Source organism: Squalius cephalus (genome assembly GCF_949319135.1).
Source record: "Squalius cephalus genome assembly, chromosome: 12".
Taxonomy (NCBI): Eukaryota; Metazoa; Chordata; class Actinopteri; order Cypriniformes; family Leuciscidae; genus Squalius; species Squalius cephalus.
In genome coordinates, this window is record NC_137133.1 from 25875654 (window position 1) to 25899340 (window position 23687).

At 41.5% G+C, this 23687-nt stretch overlaps 1 protein-coding gene across 1 annotated transcript; it reads left to right on the forward strand.

Moving 5' to 3' along the window:
- Positions 1-7067: 7067 nt before the first annotated feature.
- On the forward strand, positions 7068-23215 carry LOC307168911 (adenylate kinase 9-like; the record flags this gene model as incomplete). The annotated part of the gene is made up of 22 exons (XM_079889216.1): positions 7068-7243; positions 8537-8627; positions 8771-8834; positions 8921-8973; positions 9072-9168; positions 9271-9383; positions 9590-9757; positions 10722-10841; positions 10921-10995; positions 11351-11452; positions 11534-11673; positions 11752-12074; positions 12199-12243; positions 18767-18897; positions 18978-19128; positions 19292-19409; positions 19762-19841; positions 19993-20040; positions 20177-20371; positions 20484-20611; positions 21694-21897; positions 23204-23215. 22 exons carry the CDS (start codon positions 7068-7070, stop codon positions 23213-23215), a joined length of 2634 nt encoding a protein of 877 aa, XP_079745342.1.
- Between the last annotated feature and the right edge of the window lie 472 nt (positions 23216-23687).

Sequence of the window (23687 nt, forward strand, 5' to 3'; positions counted from 1 at the left end):
ATTTAGACGGTCACGTGTATTTTTGACGCCATGCGTAAAATTGAGCTTATATTAGAGACGTCTTTCATGTGCGTATCGTAAATGTAGTGTGGTGTAATTCAGCACTGAAATTATGTGTAGCGGTATAGCCTATACTGATGTCAAAACAGCAGTGACCCATTATGGGCTATTTAAATCTTTTTTTTTTTATGTAAAACAATTTTAAGTCATCCTCTATTATATTAAGGGACACTGCCCTTCTATCTAATTCGTTTAGAGGCATTGTTTTAACCATATAAAATCCCAGATAGCAAACTGACATTGAACCAACATGGAAACGACGTCTCTCCTGACATTGAAACAACATCACTTTGCTCATCGAATTAACGTTGAATCAACGTCAGACACGCCATTCAACCGCATTTCAACATTGAATCAATGTTTTATTTTCAACGTAATAAATAGTAAAGATTGATCCAACGTTGAAATTTGATTGATGATTGATACTAACCTTTACAACTAAGAATCAACGTTGAATCGACGTCTGCCTGCTATCTGGGATGTTATCCACTGATGTCAAATAGCCTTAAACTGAATCCATTCTCAATCATTTCTCACTCATGACTGTTAAAACCATGAGTGAAAGTAGCTATATAGAGGCCGCCCTAAATAAAATCTGTGTATGACCAGAGCCCGTCTACGGAGAGCCTTGGCACTTCCTATTAGCCCCATTGTATCGATCTTGGTTGCAGTTCCATTAGAATTCCACTGGAGGTGATCGCGGGCGAGTGCAGACTGAATGGGAGTCTATGGGGCTATACGGCTAAATGTGTCTCTTTCACCTGATTGCCGTTGAGAAATCTCATATTTTATTGTAGGTTTTGCAAGTTCAACATGGGTTATAGGTCGAAAGTTGAATGAACGAGTACATATTTCTTTTCGATTTCTTACAGGTTGAGTTGTTGTTGCCCATAACACGCTAGCATTCTGCTAATGACGTCAGCATTCTGACGTCATTGACATTTTAAAAGACTTTTTAAACCAAATAAGTGACTCTAAAAAATCTAACACCCAGCAATGTGTAATTTCTTTGCATCTCCTTTCGAATACAACATTCAAATTACTAGACAAAAAATTATATCCTGAGAAAAGTGGATTTTGAGGGTTTTTCGCCATAGACCTCCATTCATTCTGCTCTCGCCTGCGAGCGCCCCCGCATGGACAGAGACGTGTTACTGCAGCCAGTCCAGAAACCGGAAGTAAGCAGAGAGTGCCAATTCTCTTCCTATTAGACATTCTCTGGTATGACACATATTAAACCCATGCGGGCCCCTATTGACATGTTTGCTAATATTGTATTAACTTGTTACTCTCTGTAGCCTTATTAATGCTATGTCTACGAGGACTGGACACATTCACTGTCGTGTTGTGTCAATGGAAAACGTACTTGGTTACTTACGTAACCTTGGTTCCCTTAGAGATAAGGGAACGAGTACTGCGTTGCAAACGTGGGAAAACTCCTTTTCTCGAGAATATTGAAGCCTTTATTTTAAAACGCATTGCTGCAGCACAGGCGAGAGCACCAGGCTCGCACGAGCGAGCTGATAGGCTGTGCTGTGGGCAACTGCACGAACCAATGGCGGATTGGCAGAGGCGCGCGAACCAATCAGGGCGCTTGGCACACTGCCAGTGTCAAGCGCGCGAAACTGCACGTGACCGTAGAATATAAATATAGAGAATAATCTTCCATTTGACAGGTATAATCGACTGAAGCGAAAAACACCTGACATAAGAGAAATAGCACGGCAAGGCAACGCAGTACTCGTTCCCTTATCTCTAAGGGAACCGAGGTTACGTAAGTAACCAAGTACGTTCCCTTACGAGAACGTTCTCTCGTACTGCGTTGCAAACGCTGTGGGAACGCTATTTAAAACGCCGTGCTATTAATCTTTTGGCCGCTCTGACTCACCAGAAGTTCCGGGAAGTTACAGAATAGCCAGGATAAACGAGACCGAACATCGGGCCCAGAGATTATCCAATAATTAAGATCTGGGCCGAGGGCCAGATTAACTTAACCACAATTCAAAGTGACAGCCGTGTGTCCAATTTCAAAACTAGTCTGGGTCCACAGAGCCAGGGTCTAGATGGAAAAAACTTGTGTCTGCAAAGCAGAGTCATTTAAGTTGTAAAAACTCACAAATGTGGACGGAGCGGACCAACCGGCTGCCACACAATTGTCCTGGATAGGAACACTCACGTGTTCAGGTCTAAAGTCAGACTGGGTCCGCAGAGCCAGGGTCTAAACAGAAAGAACTCGTGCCTGCAGAGCAGGAATATCTAAGCTGTAGAATCTAACAAATGTGGACGGAACGGACCAACCGGCCGCCGCACAAATGTCTTAGATAGGAAAACTCATGTGTCCGAGTCCTACAGTCAGTCTGGGTCCGCAAAGCCAGGGTCTAGACAGAAAGAACTCGTGCCTGCAGGGCAGGAACATCTAGGTTGTAGAATCTCACAAATGTGGACGGAACAGACCAGCCGGCCGCCACACAAATGTCCTCAATAGGAACACCACTCGACCAAGCCCACGAAGAGGCGACACCTCTCGTGGAGTGAGCTCTAACACCTATGGGACAAGAGAGGCCCAGTGAGGTGTAAGCCAGAGCAATGGCGTCAACTATCCATCTGGACAGCGTGAGCTTAGTAACAGGAAGGCCCTTGGTTCGGCCCCCGAAACAAACGAAGAGCTGTTCAGACTGTCTGAAAGAGGCCGAACGCTCCAGATAAATTCTCAAAGCTCTGACGGGGCAAAGCGTGAGAGAATCACTGTCCTCTTCAGAGGAGGGAAGAGCTGACAGAGAGATAACCTGGGCTCTGAACGGAGTTAAGAGCACCTTAGGCACATATCCATGTCTTGGCCTAAGAATGACCTTGGAGTCATTAGGGCCAAACTCCAGCTAGTAGAAAGCGCCTGCAAGTCCCCTACTCTTTTAACTGACACCAGTGCTAGAAGCAGGGCGGTTTTCAGAGAGAGGGGCTTGAGATCTCCCGACTGAAGTGGTTCAAAGGGAGGTCCCCTAAGAGCCCGCAGGACCAGAGAAAGGTCCCAGGCCGGTACAGACGGTGGCCGAGGCGGGTTAAGCCTTCTGGCGCCCTTAAGGAAATGAACTATAAGGTCGCTTTTACCTAAGGAGGCTCCGGCTTCCAATACGTGAAAAGCAGCAATGGCTGCCACGTACACTTTGAGAGTGGAGGGGGAGCGACCCGCATCCAACATCTCTTGCAGAAAAGAAAGCACTTTTGGCACTTCACAAGTGTGTGGGTCGAGGTTTCGAGCTAAACACCAGCTGGAGAACACTGACCATTTAAGGTGATAGAGGCGTCTAGTAGACGGAGCTCTAGCCTCCATAATAGTGTTCAGGACACCCTCTGGGAGATCCTGGGGTACCCGTTGAGTGGCCATACATGTAGGGCCCACAAGTCGGGACGGGGATGCCAGATTGTCCTGTTGGCCTGAGCCAGAAGGTCGCACCTCAGGGGAATTGGCCACGGGTCTGTTACAGACAGTTGCATCAACTCTGGGAACCAAATCTGGGTCCGCCAGAGAGGAGCCACCAAAAGAACCGCGCTTTTGGTGTTCCTGATCCGTTCGATGACCTGAGGGAGCATCGAGACCGGAGGAAACGCATAGAGAGGAAGGTTGGGCCAGTCGTGGGCCAACGCATCCCTGTTCTTTGAAAAGAAGACTGGGCAGTGACAGTTGTCTTCTGAGGCAAAAAGATCTACTTCTGCCTTCCCGAAGACCTCCCAAAGCAGGAGAACTGTCTGAGGGTGGAGAGACCATTCCTCTGGGGGAACTCTGCCCCGAGAGAGCATGTCTGCTCCTGTGTTCAACGTGCCTGGCACGTGAGCTGCCCTGAGCGAGCGCAGGTTGGTGTGAGCCCATAGTAGGAGCTGCGTGGCTATGGCAAACAGGTTGCGGGACCTGAGGCCGCCCTGGCGATTTATGTAAGAGACCACCGACATATTGTCCGTTCGGACCAGCACGTGGTGTCCAGCCAGGTGTGGGAGGAAGGTTTTTAGGGCTATAAAAACTGCTCTCATTTCGAGGCAGTTGATGTGTAGGCGTTTCTCCGAGCTCGACCAGAGGCCGGAGGCAGGCCTGCCCTCGTACAGAGCTCCCCAACCCGAGTTGGAAGCGTCTGTTGAAATCACCCTCCTCTCTGAGACCACCCCCATGCTTACGCCCTGCTGGTACCAGCTGGCGTCTTTCCAAGGGGCCAGGGCTTGAACACAGCGCTGGTCCACCTTGATAATCAAGTGGCCTGAGTGCCAGGCGTGGGGTGGCACCAGAGGTGCTAGCCACAGCTGAAGAGGACGCATACGCAGTAGGCCGAGTTGGAGTACTGATGATGCAGAGGCCATCAGGCCAAGGATCCTCTGAAACGTTCTGAGGGGTACATAAGAGCCCTCTGTGAACGATGCTGCGAGCTGCTGAATCGTTAGAGCACGGGCCGGTGTGGGCCATGCTCTCATAAGTACGGAGTCGAGAACTGTTCCCAGGAACGTGATACATTGGCTGGGCAACAGAATACTCTTGGCAAAATTGACCCTGAGCCCTAGACATTCCAGATGTCTGAGGAGCCAGGCTCTGTGAGTATGTGACTCCGCCTCTGACTGAGTCAATATGAGCCAGTCGTCGAGGTAGTTCAGGATGCGCATGCCCCGCTGTCTCAGGGGGGAGAGAGCTGCATCCATGCACTTCGTGAATGTACGAGGTGCCAGTGCCAGTCCAAATGGTAGGACTGTGTACTGGTATGTCTGCCCCTCGAAGGCGAATCTCAAGAATGGCCTGTGGTGGGGGTTCACTTGAATGTGAAAGTAAGCGTCTTTTAGATCTATTGAAAAAAAACAGTCGCCTGGGCGAATTTGCGCCAGGATGTGTCTGGTCGTGAGCATTCTGAACGGCCGTGACATGAGAGCCTTGTTCAGATGTCTGAGATCTAAAATGGGTCTCAGGCCGCCGTCTTTCTTTGGAACAAGAAAGTAACGGCTGTAAAAACCTGACTTGCTCTGAGAAGGGGGGATCTTCTCGATGGCCCCTTTGGCCAGCAGACTTAACACTTCGGTGCGGAGGACATGACTCAGTGTGCTCCTTACCGTGGTTTGTATAACCGCGCGAAAACGCGGTGGTCTGCGGGCGAACTGAAGCGAGTAACCGCGCTTTATGATGTTCATTACCCATTCTGAAACTCCGGGGATAGCTTGCCAAGCTAGAGCCCGCAGAGCCAGAGGCATTATCATCTGGAACGTCCGGATTTGGGGGTTCGAACTGACATGTATGTGAGGGAGAAATTTTGCTCGATTTGTGCTTTTTGTGGGTCGCTGTTAAAACAGCGTTTGTGTGCAGGGGTGCGTGACAGGTGACGGGCCCATGTACTGCATTTAAAACTGCTCCAACCGCCTGAACTGAAGAGGGGGCTGAGAGTAGCACTCGAGCGATCTTCGGGGCTGGTCCGGCCGCGGCGGGACAATGACCCCTCTTAATGCCGGTTAGGACGGCTTCTTGGGCTCGTGATCGAGCGTGAGCTTCGGCCGCGGGCCCTGGCGCTTAGGGAACGGGAACCGCTTTGCATGCTTCAGGCGCTGGCTGGTCTCAGCCACTGGGCGGGGCTGGAGGACCTGTGAAGCTACCCTCTCAGGTCGCGGCGTGCTCTTGGGGCGCCGTTGGACCGAACTGGAGCGTTTTGGTAGAAAATGCTTCATAGCGCTGGAAGCTTTCTGAGCCTCAGTGAAGCGCTCTGCGAAGCCGCTGACAGATGGGCCGAAGAGACCAGATGCTGTGACTGGAGAATCAAGGAAGGCGGTCTTGTCTGCGTCCCTGATTTCAGTCAAAGTCAGCCACAGGTGGCGCTCTAAAACAACCAGGCTGGCCATGTTGCGGCCCAGGGCTTGAGCGGTGGTCTTTGTGGCCCGTAGCGCCAAATCCGTCGCACTTCTGAGGTCCTTAAAAGTGTCTGGGTCAGGGCCTGACTCGTCCATGGAGCGGAGGAGCTTCGCCTGAAACACTTGAAGGGTCGCCATGGCGTGAAGAGCAGAGGCGGCTTGACCGGCGGCAGCATAAGCGCGGCTGGCAATGGCCGAAGTGGTTCTGCACGGCTTGGATGGGTGCACAGTCTTAGACCTCCAACTTCCTGCAGTGGGAGGGCATAAGTGTGCAGCGACTGCTTCCTCCAGTGGGGGGAGACACACATAACCTTTTTCGTCAGCGCCGTCAACAGTGGAGAGCGTTGAAGAAGCAGATGAGCGCGTTCGCGCTGAAAAGGGCGCGCGCCAGCTTTTAGTGAGCTCCTCGTGGACCTCAGGCAGAAATGGAGCGGCGCGCTGACGAGGGGCCTGTTGGCGCCCCGGCAGGTACCACTCGTCGAGGCGGCTTCTGGCAGGCTCGGCTGGGGAAAGCCAGTCGAGTCCCAACTCGTTGACAGCTCGAGACATGACACGGAAGAGTTCGGCGTCGATGTTCGCTCGAGTGTCAGAAGGCTCTAACTGAGAGGGGGGGCGGGGTCCGTGGAGCCCGACCAATCCTCACTCTCAGATGCCGCCACAGAAACTGCGTCGTCCATATCTTCAGCAGATCCGCCAAAAGAGACGAGTCCCGCTGCTTCAGACGAGGGGCGTTGGTCGCTCTGAGAGAACAGAACTGGAGAAGAGGGCGTGGGCGAAGCACGTGGAGAAAGGCCCGGCGTGCATTCGCTAAACTCACCGCGTTCAGGACGCCTCTGATCGCGCCGCTCGCGGGGCGCCGAAGATGGAAGATGGGCGGAATCACTCACCGACGAAGCGAGCGCGAGTCTCAAGCGGAGAGTAGAAACAGGCATCCCGTCGCAGATAAGGCAGCCGCCTTTAGTGAGCGCTGACTCGGCGTGCTCAGGGCCGAGACAGGCAGCACACTGTGTGTGTCTGTCAGACACATGCAGGGGAACCCCGCAGGATTCGCAGATAGAGAGCGGCATTTGCAACAACGCCGCGCGCTGTGAAAACAGCGATTTTGCTCTTTTAGAAAGAGAGAGAAAAAGGATACTCGTCGGATGCCACAGGGAAACGCTCAGCTGGCAGATGCCGGGATGCGAAGCTGTTCCGCTGGACGGCTGTTCGACGACGAGCGGCTTCTTTATCCGGAGAAGATCAGCGACGAGGTGAGTCGAGAGCTGAAGGAGATTAAATCTGTCAAATGGCGGATTATTCTCTATATTTATATTCTACGGTCACGTGCAGTTTCGCGCGCTTGACACTGGCAGTGTGCCAAGCGCCCTGATTGGTTCGCGCGCCTCTGCCGATCCGCCATTGGTTCGTGCAGTTGCCCACAGCACAGCCTATCAGCTCGCTCGTGCGAGCCTGGTGCTCTCGCCTGTGCTGCAGCAATGCGTTTTAAAATAAAGGCTTCAATATTCTCGAGAAAAGGAGTTTTCCCACAGCGTTTGCAACGCAGTACGAGAGAACGTTCTCGTAAGGGAACAGCTGACACGGACTGACACAGCAGAAGATCATAGACACATGATGTCTTTTATCAGCCAACAGCCGTTGATTATTCTGATAAAGAAAAAAATACAGTCCGAGTCTGAGACTGAAGGGTAATTTTGTCATGCATGTAACTATCTAGGACTAGGTCTATGGTAAAATGTATCTGGTTTTGTTCATGTAAATAATTAATTATGACTGAATATGATAGGTAGATGATATTCTTCTGGGAACACCCACCTCTGGCACAGACTTAATGCGAGGATGGAATGAGGAAGTAGATTGTTGTAGCCTGTCTCAGAAAAAGTGTCCCCAGGGTTTAGCTTGCTTAATTAATTTCTATGGACTAGACTAGAGAGCACTGCCATAATCAAGCATTAACTGACTTAAAGAGAGCTAAAGGAATCTTTATCTTTTACTGCTACTAAAATCTGTTTTACAATGATCTGCATTGTAGTATAATTTTGGTAATTGCGGGTGGGGGTGGGGGTGGGGGGAAGCCGCGAACGCTCAACACTGGCATCTGGTGGTCATATTGAATGAGTTCATATTTAAGCAAATATGAAAACGCTACTGGCAAATTTATTGTTAAAACACGTATCAGTCATCATATAATTTCTAGAGAAATTGTACAGTTCTTGGTAAGCCCACGTCCACTTAAATAAAAAGCTCGTCAAATGAAATCTAGTTTCTCTGTTTTGTTTTGGGCTGGTTGTCATGACACCGTTCAACACATGAAGTGCGAGCAGAGAAGGAGCTACAGTCACTATTATAAAGTGAGTAAAATCATTGAACAAATATAGAATATGATGATTATTTAACGTATCGAAGCATATAGGATTACAGAAGCACGAATGTTTATTGAAATTTTTAATTGATGCTCAAAACATAAAATCTAAATGTCGGATGATAATTAACGATGATTTGATACTGAAGTCGATAGTTTGACCAAACTGAAGCAAAATTATACTTCTGGATTTCTGCTTTACAGTAACATACCATGTCATCCACTGTCTCGAATGCGTCTAACGTTAACTAGCTACCCGTTAGTGAATAAAATCATCGATGATGAAGCAGAGAGAGAGATTCTACTCTCTAAGCCAACATGTTTTATCATCATTGGAAAACCAGTGAGTTTCCAACATGCATAATTATTTCTCAGTCATGAAAGTAAATATTTCTCAGTCAAAACAAATAACAGTGTTTAAACATATGATATAACAGTATTTAAAATGTTTTGTTGTAAACATTGTGTGATTTCTTTTATTTTCAGGGTGTTGGCAAATGTACTCTAGCCAGAAAATTAGCCAAGACTTGGAATTGTATCCTCATTGATGGTAAATGATCAAGTGCCTCATTTAATGCCTCCATGCCATTGCTACAAATGGACTTTCTGAATATTTGTATTTCTTCACCCTTTTAGATACAGATCTTCTCAACAGCCACATCAGTAATGAGACTGAACAAGGTATACAGGTGTGTATCACTATTGTTTATTTATTTATTTGATCATACTAGAAATAATTGAGTCCCTGCAAACAAGTCTAGCGGTGTCAAAAAACAATGTGTTTCAGCTCTTTAAGATTCTGGCTGAAGGGAAAGCTGTTCCAGAAGAGATGATGGTCCAGTTAATTGTTGACCGGCTAAAGTCACCTGATGTAGAACACTACGGTAAGGATATGAAACAACTAAAATAACATAATTTAATAAATAATTGTTTTAAAATCTGTTAATATATATTTGTAATGACTTGTTTGAATGATGGTTGAGCAGGTTATGTCCTGGCCTGTTTGCCATCAATTTCAGAGGATTACCTAAAGATACAGGAGCAAATATACCTGATTAAAAGCCTCGGAATGCCACCAGACTTCATCATCAACATCAAGGTTTTTCATAATCTTAATACTATCTATACTACTCTGAATTTTAAGATAAACACTATATTTCATACATTAGCAGCCATACAATTTAATTATATTGTTTTTGTTGTGCTGTTTTGCCATGTTTTTGCAATGCTGACATTGTGCGGTTATATTCACTTCTGTATAAACACATAAATGTGAAGTGATTGACATTGAATGTATGAGTGCAGTGTGCAGACAGAGACCTGATCCACAGGCTATCAGGTGAGCGTCAACATCCGGAGACAGGCCATGTGTTCCAGAAGGAGAAGTGGGACCCTGTGAAGAAAGAGTCAGTCATAAAAAGCAGCAGCATAGAAGATGAGGAAGAGGAAGAAACAGACGATCTGGAGGAAGAGGTAATACTTAAGCAGTGTCCTAAATGACGTACTGTACACTATGCACTTACCATACTGTATGGATTTTATATGGTTATTTTGTCATTCAACTTCGGAGTCTGATGGAGTCTGCATAAGGAAAGATGTCACAGTTGTGGATGAAGTGCATGAAGTCATGCACAGCAGTGCCTGAAGTGTCCAACAATCCATTTTTTTTCTTTCTTTTCTTTTTTTGGTTAATTAGGTGCTTCCAGGTATTTGAAATGCACTTTTTCTTTTTGGAATTTTCAGGGTGAGCACACTACTCACACTATTTAAATGCTAAAAATGGCATAGAATAGTGCATAAGTATGTAAACTGGGATGCACCTTTAAAGCAGCGGTTCTCAACCTGTTTAACTCGAAGACCCCTCATATAGGCTAAAATATTTCTTCCAGTATTTCAGATTGTTTATTAACAAAAACTGGTATATTCATTAAAATAACCAACCACAATTAATGTTGTGATTCCAGAAGTTTCAAGAACTCTATGTTCTGCAATAAAAACAACAGGAAATAAAGGAAATTAAAAAAAGAAATATCATTGCAGTTTTTGAATACATTTACAAAAATTTAGCATTTATGAAGTTAGATTATTTTATTACATAATCATAAATCATTAAATAGATTTAAATATTATTTTATTTATAATTTTAAGTTATCGGGCGGCCCTATTTGTTTTTGTAAATTTGCTACAGCCCCCTGATTGAGAACCACTGCCAAAAGTGACAGGAATAACAAAAGTGGAAATTGAGTTCAGTATATTATTTCCGTTATTTATTTCCAAGACACTTTACCAAAGCACTGTTTAAATTATATTTACAGTAAGTTGTTTCAAATGTTACTACTTCATGTTTCATGGATGCATTCAGAATTTACCAGTTTTGAAAGTCTGTGCACAAATGGCTAAATGCAATTTAAATGCAATTTAAAAAATTGTGTTTAAGATGGAAGAGATAGAGCTACAGAAAGACATCACACAGCTAGTAAGAGTGATCGAGAATTACCCAGAGAATGCCAAGAGCAGGATCATGCGCTATAAGGACACCATCCTCAGGCCTCTAGAGGTAATGGCACCTATTGCACACACCTGAATACACGCTATTATTGAAACAAAGAGCAGTTATGCTTATGCTTGATGTGTAGGATTACATGGCAGACCATAATCCCCCATATTTATTTGAGCTGGATGGAAACAAGGATCCAGAGGAGCTCTTTGAGGTGGGTGCCCTCCAACAAGCTGTTCACTGTTCACAAGCTCACAACAGGGATAACTATTATGATAATTATAAGGTTTTAATAACTGCTATAATTCTATTAGAATAATGTAGTTCACACCACCACTATAACGATAATAATACAGGGCAACAATATCGTTGGAATAATTTTTTTCCAGCTGATGAATGATAAAAACATTGATAGCCAATCAGAATTCATCCTTCTTTAAAGACCTTGAGCATCTAAAGCGACAGCTACGAAATAATTCCTGCTTATAATAAACAGATCGTTATAGTGACATGATATACCTGTATAATGTAATGTAATAATACCGAACTTTCCAATTGCCTGTGCACAGTCAGTAATGTCTCGTTTGGAGTCTATGGCTGTGAGGTGTACAGCTGTGCCTGTGCGTTTGATGCCGACAGAGGACCCAGAGCTTGCTGATCAGATGGACATGGTCAGATACTGCAAACACACACCTCTATAAAGTGACCTAGCCTACATTTTACATGCCTCTTCACCATGCCTATTTTTGTAGGGGGAGCTGTTTCGGACTCTGTCTTCCTGTAGGAATGTCGCACCAGGCTTTCATTGGCGAAGGAGTCGATGGTTCTTGAACTGCCCGGTGGCACTCAAAGAGGGCAGGATGGTCAAGGGCATAACAGAGTTCGCTGTTGGGTTAGTGAAAACGAATTTATTATACATTAAAATACTTAAATGTGAGGGGCCACATTTTCTCTCTTTTCTCCCCATCAGCTTCATGGATAAGATCTACATCCTGTCGTCTCAAAATGCTGTGCAGAAGTTCACGGCGAACCCTCGTTGCTACCTGCTGCCACCCATGCCACATTTGCCTTGCAGGGTGTCTGTGATCGGCCCACGATGCACAGGAAAGAGCACAATTTGTGCACTGCTAGCAGAGTATTGTGGGGCTGTAGTGGTAGATGTTGAGGCACTGATGGAGCGTACACGGAGTATGTTCACACAAGACATGTTGGACAAAGTCCGTCACGACGCCACCCTCGCAGGCCTGGAGAAGGTCAGAGCCAAGATGCAGCATGAGGCTACAGATGCATCAGGTTTGAAAGGTTATGAGGATGCCAACTTGGTAAACCTACCAAACAATAAGCTCCATGGCATGATAGAATTAACTTTTAAAGCATTCTGGGACACCTTTGAGATGGTTTTTCTCAATTTTTGTAGGTAATGTGACAACCAATGAGGGAGAGTCTGATGAAACTTACTCAGGTGAGGTCAATCCACAAACATGGACTTTAAACCCCCCTCAGTTTCACTGATAACAATGTATGTTCTGTGCTTTAACATTTTTCGTTAACTGTTATCGTTCACATCATTTTTATATACACACATAAAATAAATGAAAATTGTACAAAGTTAAATAGTAATTCAGTGGTTACAGAGAGTGTTAAAGGTATAGGGATATGGTGAAGGGAAAAAAAAGTAGGCAAGTATATTTATATAGCACATGTAATACACTATGGTAATTCAAAGTGCTTTAAACAAAAAGGAATTAAAATAATCACAAAATAAAAGCAAGGAAAATTAAAACAGTTATAAAAGGAATTAAAAGAGATATCATGAGATGGAGGAAATTTAGTTGTCAATGCTTTTGCGTTCTCTCGCAACAATTTTGTGTTCATCCGGGAAACTTTGCGCTCCTTCCTAATTTGATGTTTTAATTTTTTATTTATTTATTTATTTATTTTTTTTAACAGGGACAATGCACATTAATCAACACCGTAGTAAAACTTCAATGTAAATGTGCCAGAGTTAGCTAAATAGCTAATTTTCATCCGTAGTCCCGAGCAGGTGATATTAACTAATGTCCAACATCATCAATACATAAGTACAGTGCTTCATAAAATACTGCAGAAAAAAAAACAAAAAAAACAACAACAATGTAGTTCCAAGTATCATCAATATACTGCCTAATCAAATACTGCAAGAAGATGAAATACAAAATAATACATTACAAAAGTGACATAAGTGCAATATGTTAAAAGAAATATATATATATATAAATTACTAGTGGTTACATGTCTGTTGTGCCTTAAGCCATGTCTTAAATTTATATTTAAAATTTAAATAATTATTACATTCTCTCAATTCAACAGGTAAACTATTCCAGTAGCGTGTAGCTCTAACTGAGAATGTCGTCTGTCCAAGCTTACTACGCCTGTACTGTATAATACAGTCCCCTCTACTAACTGCCCTTGTTACCCTACCTCTACTATCTTTCTGCTTTATAAACTGGTTAAATGGCGGAGGGGCTAGCCCATATAACACCTTGTAAACAAGGCAAGCATCTGAAATTTTTTTTAAACTGTCTAAAGTAAATAGATTGTATTTTTTTATTATTTGACAGTGATGATAACTATTAACCTTTCTATCAAAAACTTTTATTGTCTGTTTGTACAATGACTCGATTGGTTTCAAAATTGTAATGTTTGCTTGAGACCAGCTTGTAAAGCAATATGTTATATGGGAAAAGATCATAGCATGCATAAAGAGGTTGGCTGCCTCTGTTGTTAAATATGGTCTAATCTAATATGTCTAAAATTAGCCAAATTGAATTTGATCGTGTTGGTGACTTTTTTTACCTGCTTTTTAAATGTCATCTTTGAATCTATAATGATTCCAAGGTATTTAAAGTGAGGCACCACCATGATCTTTTCACCATTAACAAAAATATCGGGTTGTGGGGAGTCAGAAGTTCTTAATGAAAAATACATACACACAGTTTTGTTTACATTCAGGTGTAAACATGAATTATTTAGCCAGTTCGAAACCTGTGCCATGGCTGCTGTTAGTTTGTCTGCAGCTTGTAGTTTATTTTTTGCATGCACATATAAAACTGTGTCGTCAGCATACATCTGTATACTGATAGAGGGACAGGCTAAGGGTAGGTCATTAATATACAAGCTAAACAAAATTGGGCCCAACACTGACCCTTGGGGAACGCCAATATTACAATGTCGGTATGTAGACTGTGCATTGCCAATACGTACACTTTGCTTCCTGTTTATTAAATACGAATTCATCCACCTAATTGCATCTTCAGAAAAATTTAAATATGATAGCTTTGAAAGGAGTACCTCATGGCTTACTGTGTCAAAAGCCTTCTTTAGATCTAAAAATACTGCTCCTATTACGCCACCTTCATCTAATTTTGATTTTATATTTTCAATAAAATAACAGTTAGCTGTTTCGGTAGAGTGGTTGGAACGAAATCCAAATTGCATTGGATGCAAAGGAAAATGATTCCCACTTAGGTGAGTAGTCAGCTGCTTTGCTACCCATCTCTCGGCAACCTTTGACACTATGGGTAAAATACTGATGGGTCTATAATTTCCCACAGTTGTTCGCTCACCTGCCTTAAAAACTGGTGTCACAATAGCTGTCTTCCAGGTGCTTGGGAAAATGCCATCCTTAATTGATAAATTAATAAGATGGGCAATAGGACAGCTTAAGACATCCTTGTTTGATTTAAAAAATGTGGTATCCAATCCATAAGCATCCCTTGCTTTGGAGTCTCTTAAGGAGCGTATAATGTTTTTAACCTCCAATTCAGTTATTTCTGCTATTCTAAAAATAGGTTTGGCGTCATTGATAGGGATACAAGCTGTAGTTCTAGAAGAGAAGCTCTGGGCCAACTCCTCCACTGAGTTTATAAAATAATTATTAAAAGTACTTGCTATCAAGTCCTGATCGTGAGTTAAAATTCCATTAACCATAAGTTCAGGTTCTTTTCTCTGAACTTTATTATGTCCAGTTAGTCTATTGAGATTTTTCCAGATAAGTTTTCCATTTCCCCTGGCATCATTTAATAATATTAATAAAAAACTCAGCTTTAGCCTTCTTTATATTCCTTACTACCTTATTTCGAAGTGATGTAAAATTCAACCTATCACTGCTATTACCTGATTTAAGTGCTCTTTTCAATGCCAGATCCCGATCTTTCATTTGTTGTCGAATAGTTTCATTAAGCCAAGGTAAAGTATTTTTATGTCTAGGTTTATATTGCACCTTCCTTGTGAAGGAGGACATTACTTTATTTATTGTTGTTAAAAATATTTTGCAGCTATTCTCAACTTCTTTGCTCGATAAAATGTTAGACCAATTAATTTGTTTTAAGGCAGTTTCAAAGTTGTTCATCTCATTTTTCGGAATTCTTTGGTGATATTGTTTTGTTTTGATGGTATTTTCATATCGTTTTGTGGTGAGTTTCCGTACCAATAGTGTAATATTATGATCTGACAAGCCAGTTAACAAGTTAAAAGATTTTGTTATTCTTTCAGGTCTGTTTGTGAACATCAGATCAATCTGTGTCTGGGATGAATTAGTTACTCTGGTTGGTCCTTGCACCAGTTGAGTAAGACTGAACTGGTCTGTTATCGCTTTAAGTTTTTTTCTATCTGATTTATTATCCCAATTTATATTGAAATCACCCATTAATATAAGCTCTTTTTTACCATCACATTCTTTAAGTATTCTATATAGCTGCTCATAAAACAAACTGTTAGATGATGGTGGTCGATACAGACAGACAACAATAAAGGACATTTCTGGAGACAATGAAATATTCAATCCAATACATTCCATATCGGTTACATGCGACCACGCAATGAGACTGCATCTAATTGTCTCTTTAACATAGATTAATAATCCTCCCCCTTTACCCTTATCTCTGTCCCTCCTAAACACGTTATACCCAGGGACATTAAAAATATCCAGAGGAGAGAATTTGTTTAGCCATGTTTCCGAAATACCAAGAAAATCCAGATTAGAGTCATACAGTAAGTGTTCCAGTTGGTTACTCTTTGAAACGACACTACGGATGTTTAAGTGTCCGCCTAATAATCCTTTAGGTTTGGAGCGTGGGTCCCAAAGAATTTTAGAGTGATTGAAAGTTTGAAAGAAGTTCATTTTGCGATGTTTCCTCACTGCTGGATTTAAACCCTTTTGTTTTTGCCTGATGACAGTCTGTTTTACGGGACTCGTAATTTCCAGCGAAGGCAACACAGCCAAAGCCAAAGTTTGGGACTCACCGCTTTCAGCCTTCCGAACATCCAAACCCGATTGTCCTCGAGCCACTGGAGAAGGAGTTACGCATGTGATCATCGACATCGCTGGAACGGAGGGAGGATTCAGCGCATCCAGGGAGTCGAGAAGCACCGTGCCAAAATCACTTCCCAGTGCACCCCATCCATTGCTGTCACCACCATGCGACCGCTGTCTCACACGGTCCGCCACACGGCCACAAGCCTCCCCCGTAAACGCAAACCGGGCCGGGGCGGAGCGCGGCTCCAGTGTATCCGGGAAGCACAGCACGCCACCGGGGATCAGATGAGGCCCAGGGTTCAGTTGAATATCACCAGCCAGCAGAAGAGTTGCCATGAGGTAAAAAGCTGATCGATATGATTGTCTTAATTTCACTCTCTCTGCGCTGACTGCTCGATTTTTTGGTAGAGTAGCTTTACCATTGTTTAGGAGTATGGCATAACTTGTGTGGTAGCTACTCATATTAAAAGAAATACTAAGCCGACATTCAATCTCTCGATGCGTAAATTCTATTGTAGAACAACAACGCACAGAAAGTAGAAGTAGCACAAACACACAACTTAGGACAAACACTGTTTGTGTGGTATCGGCAACAATCTGCCCTTGCGTTGCATTTCTTTTGCGTATTTGTTTGAAGCACACTCTGTATTTTTGAATCTTATTGACGCCCTTTGTATGTGCTCTCACAGCACCTGCCTGGCTGCGAGACACCGCCATCTTCCTTCCAATGATAGTCTATGGTTCCCTCGCAAAAACTTTTGAATTTCGCAAAACGTTTTGTAAGCATTTGCAAAGTTTCTCAGAAGAATGCAAAACATTTGCAAGAGAACGCAAAAGTATTGACTTTTTATTTTTCCTCCCATCTCATATTTTTTTCCACCACCATGTCCCTTTAGGGGCTCTGTCAGCAATACATTGTATGGGTCATAAATATAGATTTTTCTTTTATGCCAAAAATCATTAGTATATTAAGTAAAGATCATGTTCCATGAAGATATTTTGTAAATTTCCTACCGTAAATATATAAAAAAATTATTTTTGTGAGTGAATGCAGCACAATCGTGAAACAAAATTGACAACTTTAAAGGCGATTTTCTCAATGTTTCGAGATTCCAGATGTTCAAATAGTTGTATCTCGGCCAAATATTGTCCTATCATAACAAACCATACATCAATGGAAAGCTTATTTATTCAGCTTCAAATCTCAATTTAAAAAAATTGACCCATGTGACTGGTTTTGTGGTGCAGGGTCACATATAAAGATATTTTTACTGAAATCTGAGAGATTTCTGTCCCTCCATTGACAGTCTACGCAAAAAAGTTGCCATTGCAACTAACAGAAATAAATTAAATTTAAGCTGAAGTACAAATTATTCAAACGGAAATAAAAAAAAAAGCTAAATAGAAATATAAAAAATATATAAAAATAATAAAAATAACAAAAGCAATAATAGCAAAACTATTGAAATGAAAACTGAAAATATAAAAACAAAAGCCAATCCAAAATATGAATAAATACTTTAAGTAAGGAATAATTGACGACAGGCCGTTGAATTATTAGAAAAATAATGCACACCCGAGGTGGTAATGCGGTCACGACGCGAAGTGGCCGTTACACCTCGGGTGTGGATTATTTTTCTAATAATTCAACGGCCTGAAGTCAATTATTCTGCTTATACTACAGTTACCACACCTCGAAACATTGTTCAGATTATGTATTTCGAGACGTTTGTAAAGTTTTTGTCATTAAAACGCTCTTGTATGTAGGACTAATTTCTTACGCATCTAATCCAATGCCTCCGTTGCTAATTCCAAAACGTCATTTTAGAGTTAGTAACGGAGGTTTGAGCCACTGATAGCAGACTAATGCTGGGGACACACAACTAGCTGACACATTCTCTGACTGTTTTCATCGCAGCATATTTTAAACACCGACTCTGAACACAGACTGAACGCGCTGAACACGCGTTTGGGCATGATCAGTCATCAAATTACATTCATAACCGGCCTTAAAGTGTGTCCTCGGCTCGGCTTTATGCAATTATTAGAGAGAGATGTTGCAATAATGAGACAGAAAAGCATGTGCGTCAATATTATTATTTATTTATTAATTCAATTCGTTTGAATTAATTCGTTCATTCTTTTTTTTTCTATTATTGACAGATGACAGTAGACTACCCAGATAGCAAGGTGACATTGATTATAGCCAAATAAATGAAAAAAAAAAATCCTTTTAACAAGTAAGGCCTATCAATAATTATTTGTTATATTATCTGCAATAAAAATCCGTGCTGCAGGACTATCCATTTATTTAGCCTATATTCAGTTTAATTTTCTATTGATTATAGATAGGAATATACTTTATTTATTAAAATTAAACTGCATGTTTCCATTGATTGTGAAGCTAGACATTGAAAATTGCAGATCAAGCGCATGGGGCTAAATGTTTTTTTCTTGTTATGAATTGTATCCTATTTTCCGTTATTACAGTTAACTACGCGAAGTGATATGGAACTGTAATGCGGTCAAGACCTGCCTGGAACTACTTTAGCTGTGCGTTTCCCTGAAAATAATGCACACCTTAGAACGTTCGTCAACCAATCAGATTCAAGCATTCAACGGCCCTGTAGTATAATAGTATATAAATAATACTAAAATAACACTGAATGTGTAATGTGTCATTTTACAGCAATAGAGGTGACAGAAGATCATCCAGATGTTCAAGCTCTTGTGGAGGAAGCTATGAAGGAAGCAGCAGAGTCTCCAGTCACAGCTTCACGGGAGCTTTATTTGGAGGCCCTGGAGAAGCACATCAGAGAGGTAACTGCTGTGCTGCCACCCTCAGCTCTCATACATAGAACAACATTATTTGTGTTTTAAGAGTGCCTGTGGGTTGTCAGATTGAGGCTGAAGATGTGGATGCTGAATATAAAAGAGGATGGATACTGGACAACATTCCCAGCAGTAGATCACAGCTGATCACCATTGAGGAACTACATGGTGCTATAACACCTGAAGTCCTATTCTGTCTGCAAGACAATGGTGGAGAGGGTGAGAGAAAGACATGTATTGGCATGTATACTAAATAACCAAACATTTTTTGGTAATTTTTTAGTCCTGATTTTGACATCAAATGATACAGCCTATACTTGTTTAGGCCATGAAGTCCAATTGATTGTGATGGTCACTGGTCACTTGTTGTTGTTTATTGAAGGAAGGACTGTACTAACCAGGATGTATGAACAGAATAAAGAAGAGGTGGATCGAGCTGTGCTGGCTCGCCTAAAGAAAGATAGGAAACTGCATAAGACACAAGACAATCATGAGACACTGTAAGTGCAGCTAATATAAGGGCCCAGTTTCAGAAAATATAAAGTGGGAATTCAAAGTTTGAAACCTCTGGAGAAAATGCTTCTATTTTGCTTTTAATTTAAAAATTATATTATCAGCATACTTTGAATCTTACTGACCCTAAACTATTGAACGTTAGTGTACATGAAATTGAGAATTGAGACTCTCAAATGTCAGATGTTTGGATCTTGCATCTAAAAACATTAAAACCTGTGGAGAAAAATCAAACACATTGTTGATTTTCATGGTTTCATGTTGGAAAGTGGTGGTTTACATATTTCAAAATGGAGGTGTGATTCGATTCTTTTTTGTTTTTTTTGTTTTTTGCTGTAGGAAACCTACTGAAGTCTCAAAGAAAGATTCACAGCCTATTGACACCCAGCCAAAACTCGAGACATTGATTGAGGAGTCAGGTAGTACTCTTTCACATCATTGCATTACATTGCATTAACATAATGTTGAACTCTGCTCAACCTTACAGTATTGTCAGTGGTCTTAGGTCTTAAAGGTATGAATAATATGTGTTAAAATATGTTTTGATAAATAATTGATATGTATTTACAGAGAGTTCTGATAAGTCCAATGATGAAGTCAAAAGTTTAAATGATGAAGGTTTGTAGTCTTATTATATATCTGAATATTTTTCCTTCAACTCTTACTTTTCCTTTACTTGAGTGTCAGTAATGATTTCATGACTTCTTCTGCAAGGTATATATTTTTGTATATCTGTATATGTCTGGGTGTACAGAGGTGGTACTTCCAACGGTGTGGGAAAATGGTTATCCTGACGGCCCAGAGATGGATGCCTTTAGTGTTCAGCTGAAGCAGTTTGTGGCAGATTGGGAAAGCATGGAGCACACCATCACCTGCAGCTATGTAATACTGGACATTACCAACAAAACACCTCAGGACATCCTCCAAGAGATGATTTACCATATGGAGAGTACGTGGAGTAGACTGTCTGTCTGTTTCATGCTCTCTAAATTAGCGGCCACACCCTCTCATTCACTATATCCTTTTTGTTCTGTCTTTCCCTCTCTAAATTTCTCTCTTAGAGCCATTTAAATACACAGCTTGGAGGATATCTAGTGCAGACCTGAAGGAGGAGGAAGAGGCTATGAATGCGCTGGCACAGGTTGAGAAACAAGATGATGTTGATGAAGAGGAGGAACAAGAATCAGAGGTTACACATCAGTAATCCAGCACTGAACACGAATGAAGCATGAAATCAAAACTGAACCCATTTACTTTCTTAATACACATTTCTAGTCTTATTGTAAATGTATCAAAACAATTTTTATCATTGAATATCCTGTTACACTTAGAAATATACATATTACATCAGTAAAATGGTTTGTGAATATCATTTCATGTTGATTACAGCATTAGGAGCTGTTCACACAGCATTCAAAAACAACTAGGTGTAGAATTGCTCAATAGAATGGAATAAAATAGAAAACAGGTGTCTCAAACATGAAACTCATGTTGTAAGACAAATTGCAGCAGTCAGAGACATCTATACAGAGCATATTTACTTCCGAAATGTCTTTAGCTGCTTCTCCACCGTTGGGCCAAACCTTTCTCGTTGCTTAACCATTCCCATTCCGTGCCGATCCGGCCCAGCCGGTATGGATGTGGTTTCATTTTCAACCGTGAGGCTGATGACAAAGCTCTTTGGAATGTAATACAAATGCATTAGTCATTGCTTTGGTAACTCATACAATTTCCAGACTGTATGAGATGTAAATAGCCAGCCAATCCTGAACTACACGGATTCTACTAGCACGGCTCATCACGGAATTCAGTTTGTACAGTTTGTAATTTTACTGTGTCAAATGCCAAGCTTAAGTGGAAATGTAACCGTTCCATGTCATTAGACATATTAGAACCATTCGGCCCGACGGTGGAAAAACGGCTTTTGTCCACCGAATCCCTTTTTAAAATATTTACTTGAAGTACCCCCTAAGATATCAAGTTAATATTTCAATAATGTAACACATTTGCATGTTCATGGTTCTCTGATGTTGATTAATGGTTGCAAGACATGCATGTAAATAAATATTTACAATAATAATAATTATTATTTTATTTTAATTGTTTTTAAAATGATTTCAATTTAATTAAATATTATCTAAACCCCAATTTGGGAAACCCTGACTTATAAAAAAAATAGAGCAGACCAATGTAAGAACACTTACTCTGTGTGAACAACCTGTTACTGATTCTTAGAATATCATACCACTCTTTTGTTTATGATGGTCTCAGGAGGAAGTCAGCTTTAAGAGGCAGCTGGGAGACACCAAGCATTTTTGTCCAGTGGTGCTGAAGGAGAGGGGTACGCTACAACCTTGTCTGGACGAATATGCTGCCAAATACAGAGACAAAGTCTATTATTTCTCCAGCATGGAGGCACAAGAAAAGTTCCTGCAGAACCCTGAACTCTACATATCTAACACACAACCATTAAAGGTATTTTTTATGATTAAAGGGACAATAAGTAACTTTTTAGGTATTTTATTATCTAAAATCAATATTTTTATTCATAAATATGTCCTCAATGGTGTACAAATACCTCTGCCAATGATCTGACTTATCCTCGTAAACGAAGAATTTATTATCTTTATATACATAGGACCATAGATATTATATAGAGACTAGATGCCCTATTGGCCGCTGGGCACTGAGAAATGCGGCCGCCATCTTAAACCGGTCGTACTCCTAGTTTCGTTGCGTGGCAGCAGTTAAGATGCCAGAACACTGTGGAGCATTTTCCTGTTCTAAATCGGCGGACCATCGCAAATAGGGCCCGGGGGATTACTTTTAACATTACCGTTCTATTGGTTGTATTTTGTGAATAGAATATTACCAGATAATTGAGAGGAGCAAGGATCTTTGATATTAATGTACTGAAATCGTAGCCAGCTAACGTTAGCTAGGCTTTGTTTACTGCACCTGCCGGTGTTCTCCCGACATGGAGAGGTGTGGAAAAAAGTAATAATTACGAGTTTCTCGGTTATTTTAGTCCCGTCCGAATGTGCCATCTCAGTAATCATGACGGACAATGTCAGTAAAGATTACGGCGACTTTTACCTTCTGTAAAAAGGTCCGGGAAAATTACCTCAGGTAACGTTTATATTAATAGACCCTCTGTAAATAAAGTAATTTTGTGTTTAAAAGTAGTTTCCTGTGGTTGAAAATACATTCAGTTGCGTTCTAGACACTATGAGAAGTCTCCCCCAAATTTTCTCTCCCTCCCTTTACTCAAGTGTTTTCCACACACCATTCAGATCAAAAAGTTCGAAAGCACTTGTTAGAGGCACGAAACATACTTTTAGCGTTAGGTAAGTTTACCAACACAATCCAATCTGAAGTTAATTCATACATTGTTCTACCGGACATAACTGCTAATATTGTTATGTCCGGTCGAACAATTATGAATTTACTTTAGATTTCATATATATATATATATATATATATATACCCAGATAGCAGACCGATGTCGATTCAACGTTGATTTTTAGTTGTAAAGGTTAGTATCAGTCGTCGATCAAATTTCAACGTTGAATCAACGTTCACTATTTGGTCGGTATATCAGAACGTTATTACGTTGAAAATAAAACATCGATTCAACGTTGAAATGCGGTTGATTCGTCAACATATACTGCCCCGACGCATTTGGTCGAAATCATAACGTACTTGGTGAGTTATCGATCAACTGAATAAAGAGATCATGTTTTGAAAGAATGTAACCGTGTTACCAGTGTGATCATTTTAGTTTGTGTACTAAGAGATTTAATGTAGGCTATACCAAAACGAATAATAAAAAAATAAATAACCTGTAATTATGTAAACATACTGCTCTCGCTGATATTCGTGTTTGTGTGAGTCACATCTGCAATATGCTGGCAATATGAATGATATCCAGGATCTTTTAAAGTCAATCAGTAATATGTCACTTTACTGTGGCGCAAATGCAAAAAGGGTAGCCTACAACGTCTTCTTCATTAAAGGAGAAGAAGAAATGTAGGAGAAATTAAATTTATTTTGAAATGAGAATATTATGCTATTGAGTTAATTTTGAGTTTCCAGGATTTTTCTAGGATATAGCCTTAGAAAAGAAAAGTCAGAAAAGAGAAAAATGTTAAATTTGCAGTTTCTCCCTCAGCATATAGCACAGGGTTCACCAATCTCGGTCCTGGAGGGCCGCTGTCCTGCAGAGTTTAGCTCCAACCCCAATTAAACACACCTGAACCAGCTAA